This window comes from Dendroctonus ponderosae, unplaced genomic scaffold, assembly GCF_020466585.1.
Source record: "Dendroctonus ponderosae isolate FM_Combo_2020 unplaced genomic scaffold, Dpon_F_20191213v2 Dpon_F_20191213_1, whole genome shotgun sequence".
Lineage (NCBI taxonomy): Eukaryota > Metazoa > Arthropoda > Insecta > Coleoptera > Curculionidae > Dendroctonus > Dendroctonus ponderosae.
The window spans coordinates 40201909-40208446 of NW_026017110.1; the positions used below are offsets into that span (position 1 = coordinate 40201909).

Below are 6538 nucleotides of genomic sequence, written 5' to 3' on the forward strand. Positions count from 1 at the left end.
AAACTTGACACAAATTTCTGAAAATGGCAAAACGTCCAATAAATGTTTGAAATAAGCAAAATAGGCAAAAAAAGGCAATTTGCCTTTAATCCGAGGTTTATCTATTAGTAAACGAATGCTATAGTTGGGAATTTCAATGAATGACAATTGATTAGTCTGAAAACTATTCAAATGTATCCATTATTTTAGTGTTGGGCTGGCATTTGAAATTTTTCCAATTGTTCAGTTGGAGTTTCCTCTCAAAAGGTGGATTCTTCAGGGTATCCGTGCTCTTCACATTGATCATACGATTTTGATTCATTTAGGTATTCAAAAAAATCGAAATTTTTATTAGATTCATCTTCGAGATGAGTTAATTCTCGGAAGGTTTTTTGGTTAGACTGAGAAGGCTGATTTTGATTAGATTGGAAGAAGGGATTCTGTTCCTATTGGAAAGGTTGGTTTTGTTTCAAGTGGCAAGGTTGATTTTGTCCTAATTGGAAAGGTTGATTTTGTTTGAATTGGAAAGTTTGATTTTGTCTGAATTGGAGATGTTGATTTTGTTTGAATTGGAAAGGTTGCTTTATTACAGGATTTGGAGTAAATGGTTTAAAAAATTCTTTTCGCAGAAAATAATTTGAAGGTTTTATATCTGATCTAGCTTGATTGTGTTAAACATTATTTTTAATTGAACTATTTCGTAATTGGTAACAATATCAATAGCTGTGTCCAAGTTTTGTGGGTTTCGGACTACTCATAAACTTGTTAGTTCGGTAGAAAACTTGGCTAGAAGATTTTGAGTTGCCGTTAAGTCATTCTGGGCAATTGAAATGGTTCGTGTCTCAACATTGACCACTTCAGTATACGTTTTGGTACTAATTTGAGTGACCAAAGCTTTAAGCTTTTAAATGTAATCCTGAGTGAATTCATTCTTTTTAGATAGAAATAATATTGTTGTTGTAGGTTAGCTCGTGTGACTGGATTACTGAATCTGATTAAATTGTTTTAGAGCTAACCTAACTTCTTGTTATAAGATCAATAAATCTGGTCGCGTTAAAATAAAATATTCAACTGAACCTACAATTTTTTACTTAATTGCTAACATTATACATATATTCATGTTGTGATTCGTCCTCACTCAAATATCTTTGATAAAAACTATCTAAAGGGTGTCTCAACAAGAGCGCCGAATTTGAATTTGCCGCAATTTTTGTGTGTGACTAGTTTCGATTTTGCTTTGCGATTCAAAGTAATGGAGCAGTATTAGGACGAACAACGTTTACTTATTCCGAAAACGAAGTTTTTGCCATTTTGACAGATTCCTTAAAATTACAATTATGTCTAGATTCTTCAAATAAGACTGAAATGTCTTTATAAATATCAGAATATATCTAATATTTAGTTGAATCACTATTATTGGAATTAATACCATACTAGTGTTACTAGTAATCGGTGATGTGCGTTTTGGATAAGTGATATCCACAGAAGTTACTTTCTTAATCTTTTTCATTCATATTCATTTAGCTTCAAAACTTCTTAATTAAGAGGTGTACAACTAACATAAATAATCGACTTACAATGTTATCTAGTCTTCTTCCTGTACCGGACGGCAGAATCGCGGAATTGATTCACTATTCAGGTGAGCTGTCGTCTGTAATGGACACTAGCGTAGCTCCAATTTGTCCTGCTGGCTTCTTCGTTGCGATGAGTCGCCAGGAGTCAAAAGCTGCTTGTCCGGGTTGATCCTTTCTTAACTGTTGCGACAGAAGGGTGTTGGTTTTCGCTGCTCCAGGCTGCTGGGACCACTTTTTAGAAAGTGCACTTTACACAATTTATTTACTTGTCAGCCATTTAATGCTGCTGCAACATGCGGATACTTTATGAACAAAGGCATTTTTTTGGCGAAGACTTAGTAAAATATTTGGTATTAAATACATTTATTAAAACTAAATTTAACAAACACCTTTTATTTAAAAACTCATGATTAGGACAGCATTCCTAAGAACTTTAAAAACTAACAATATGAAACATACATTGTCCAAGAAACATACAAATAAAGCAATACATTTTATTATATTGCATTACATATTTTACTGACAGGAATAGTTCTGAATTAGATATATGAAACAATCTAACAGCTTCTTCTATCTTCAGCTTGGGATAAGTTTCACTCAACAGTCACTAACAAAATCTATTAAACTATTGGTTTGGTACAAAATGCTTAAAAAAGAACATGGTGGCCGTCTGCCATATGCATGCAAGATTAATTAGAGATTAGTTTTTTTAATGATACTGTCAAATATGAGCTTATTTTCAATATTTTGACAACCTTCACATATCCTTAAGATTTTTGCATTTCTTCCTTAGGTACTCGTTATGAATTTGCACGAAACAGGTGTTCCAATATGGATACCTGTTTTGAATTGCAAACTATTTGTACTGTTATGATTTGGCATAACAGTGGGGTGCGAGGGCACAAAAATAAGATCTTACTTTACAAATTTAGTTTTGCAAAATCTATAGATGATCAAATATCTGGAAATATTTAAATGAAAGAATGCCGGGTTTTATTCGCTAAGAGTAAGAATCGGTAAATATTTTGAAATGTGTGAAATGTGAAACATTTTTTCAAATTAAATAATTATGACTGCAATTGATAGAATAAGTAAATAATGTGAAATGGGATATGCAGTATTTTCTTTGCTGCGATATTACCTGATTATGGTGGTACCAGCGCCTGTAACGAGCGTATTCACGAAATTGAATCGAGCTCATTTGCAGTTAGTGCGCTAAATTCCAGTTTCAAATTCCGTTGTAAAAATATAGTTGACACAAAAGATTAATTTGGCTTAACGAAAGACATTTCCAGCTGTATAACGGAATCGAGAATCAAACGAAGCATTTTACAGTTCAAATAAACATTAATTGAATTGACTCGAAGGGCATTAAAAGAGGAAGAAATAATTATACATGTACTACCCGAAGGCGACTACAACCTTTCCCAATAATCGGTTTTATTGTCGCCCGTCTTTCAGGTTAATAAGGCTTCACTTGATTTGATTATGCAAATTATTATATATTTGCAGCACCACTTCTCATATAATGTATTTTTAGCATAAATTATGATTGATTGAAATTAAATACCGCCTACTTTCAATATATGTCAGACTCTACCTCGGATATTATTAAATTGCGCTTGCACCAAATTGGAATGCCAAATGACTCAGCAAATTCTCTAAGTTTACGTCACGGCTTGCGCTCTACCCTTATGTGAATTGGAGCTGAGTTGGTCATAGAGTAAATCAGATTGCTTTCACGCCCACTAATCAGATTGGACATTTCTATTGCCAATAGACTAGTAGCGTAATGTGTAATCTTATATATTTTAAAACTGCATATGTGATTTAGCAAGACAAAACAAGTTCACTGACTCGAATTAATCTAACATAAATTTAGATACTTCGAATTTATGGAGAATTTTAAATAGAAAGTAATAACGCTAAAAGCCAATATTCGTAAATCATGGGTTTGATGTGAATATTGGATTAACGAGAAATTTCTCCCTATTGCTTATAAATTATATATATTTAATATATTAAATATAGATTAACATCTAAAAATTAAAACTGAGATATCCACATTCCATCGCCCGCTATTATACCATCTTTTTCATTGGGCAAGTTGTGGTGCAAAAGCAAACAGGCATTTTGTAGCCCAAATCTGCTAAACGGAATTAACTGTTCTTGAGCTTCACTGCTAACACGAAACATGACAATTTCTAAACTTCCCTTTTCGTATGATTGTCCGAAAACTGTTGCTTAAAATTAGTTCAGCCATAATTCATCTAGTACTATTTTTTATCTTAAGAGTGAACATTTACAAAACGCATATTTCTTATTATTTTAGGACAGTCAACAACCGTCGCCGGACTTCCATTTAAGCCAGGAAATTGGAGAGCTCTTACTCTCTCCACCTATAAGACCAAAAAGAGATTATGAGCATCATATCGAAGGTAAGATAATCTTAACTAGATCGACGTCCGTTGCAAACGATGTAATATTAAACTTAGCGGATAACTTCAATCAAGACTATATGAATAAGCATCTAGTAAAATAAAGTTTTTAATGTACAAGATTAAATTATAATATAGAGCGCTGATATTTAGTTATTGTTGTAGTCCATTATTTGCTAATTAACTTTCGAGTTTGTCTGCTTTTATAATTGTATATTTTTTTTAATTTAGAAAATCAAATTTGCAATCAAAGTTGGTTAAGCTACTTTGCTTAATTTGTTAACATCTTTCCATCTGACTTTTTTCAAAAGCAACGTTTATACGTATTGTCTTTACAATAGATGTCTTTAGACTGGCAAAGTGTTTAGAGTAAACTCTCAGCTTTAAGGATAAACAATATCGACTGTCGGCTCATTCAGTCTCTAGAGCAACGTCGGTATGCTTCCTTCGTAAATAATACTGGAAAAAGATCACGTGAAATTAGTTTTCATTTCCTATGAGTTTACTGCCGTAAGTGTCACCAATAAATTCTAGTCATATCAACCTTCATTCTAAATTGTTGAGTCATCGTCAGCATTTGCAATCGTTGTTCTTCATATTCTAGAAACACCTCGATATTATGAGAACTCACACTTCGCTGCGGGTATGAACGTATCCAAAAGTATTTAAATCATTTCTCGATTATGTTTTTTTAATGGCTCTAATGCTGCCATTTTTAGCGTTTTAGCGCAGTGAATGATATGCAGGGTGTAATGGCTAGCATTGTAAGTGGCTAGAAAACAGGCATAATTTTTTTGCGCAAAAACTATGAATATTACAAGAATTTACAAAGAGCACAAAATTGTGAACAAATGATTAGTGCATCAACCAAAGAAAAATCAGTTGATTCCATCCACCAAATAAAAAGTTCTGGTAGTTTTTGTATCATGACACTCAAGAATTCACCACTTGTCCAAAGCTGCTGAACTCAATTGTTTCATCAAACTATGAATCTTACATAAGAACACATTCCCAACCAGTTTCACCAACATACATCGTATCATTCTCCCGATATAACGAAAAAGACAAATTTTGACAGAACTTTGACCATTAATATCAGAGGAGCCAGATATTTTTTGTTAATACGAGTTAGGTCAGATCGTCTTCTTTGGATCCAAAGAATATCGCAATAGCCTTTTGATCATGTGCTTACGGTCACCCTGCATGTTTCTGTCAACCTATTCTACAACCACTATCATAATTCGGGTGCGCAGCAACTGTTGCATTCGTCTTTCACGTTCTGATCCAATATTTTAAAGCACACAAGCGTTCTCTCACAAAACATCCAAGTATGGGCCAATCACAGGCTCCGGAACAGAGGATCAAATGTTGCCTGTCAGCCCTTTCATCATTGCTCTCATCTCGTGCTGAGACAGCAGTATTACTTTATGTTGCATGTATAATGAAAAGGAAATAAAAAAATAGTAAAAACGAAGTTTAAAAAAAACAAAGAGATCCATTATTATTGTCTTATATTACCCACTGTTAAAAATTATTAATTAGGTCAATATTGCCTTTAAATCCTCTGGAAAAATCTGCAAATACCTGATCACACACTTATTTTGGCACTGATTTCTCTCAACTTCCGCATTCTTGGCATAAAAAACTAGGTGTTTTAATTTGCTTTACAAATACTACTTACTAGTGGATGGGAATTGTAAAAAACTCATTTTAATAAAATATGGTATTTTGATAAACAACATACAAACAACTCACCTAACTGACGGAAAGTCGGCATGTCTATTCATGGACATCAACAAGGCGTTTGATAGTGTCTGGCATCGGAGCTTACTATACAAACTATACAAACTCCACACAACACTATATCTAATACACGCCATAAAAAACTTATTAGAAAACAGACAACTACAAGTACGAATGGACAACACACTCTCCTTTTCTTTTTCCCTTGAACAAAGGCTTCCTCAAGGATCCCCGCTCTCACCCTTTCTCTACAGTATATACTGCCATGACATATACAATTACAACTTACCAGACAAAAATCAAATCGACGGAACGGCATACATATTACAATACGCTGACGACACGGCACTTATCGTACACGACAAAACTACTGAAAAAGCGACTGAAAGACTCTAAGCACTAACAAACAACACAATGACATGGTTTTATAAATGGAGACTAAGGCCAAACGCGACGAAAAATCCACTTCTGCTCATAAACCACAGACTCAACTCTGACTCTCCCACAATAACTGCAGACGAAAAAATAACACAACCGCAAAACGACGTAAGGTATCTTGGGATTACAATCGACCACAAACTGAAATTCACTAAACACACACGAAACATTAGAACAGAAATGATAAAAAGAATAAAACACTTTTGATCACGAACATACTAGGACAAAGGAATTAGTACAAATACCTCGACGAAAATATACAAAGCGATATGCAGACCCCTCTTGGACTACGGACATATATCACCTCATCGCCAACGGAACAGAAAGGTCAAAACGATACGTACAAACAACAGAACAAATTGCACT

At 33.9% G+C, this 6538-nt stretch overlaps 1 protein-coding gene across 2 annotated transcripts in view; it reads left to right on the plus strand.

Annotated features, from left to right (window-relative positions):
- The window catches only part of LOC109537800 (corticotropin-releasing factor-binding protein), an 89945-nt gene that overhangs the window by 40993 nt on the left and 42414 nt on the right, over window positions 1-6538 (plus strand). For both annotated transcript variants that reach the window (XM_048664101.1, XM_048664103.1), the window contains exon 3: window positions 3886-3991. In XM_048664101.1, the coding sequence (XP_048520058.1) occupies window positions 3886-3991 (106 nt within the window). The remainder of the gene's footprint in view (window positions 1-3885; window positions 3992-6538) is intronic.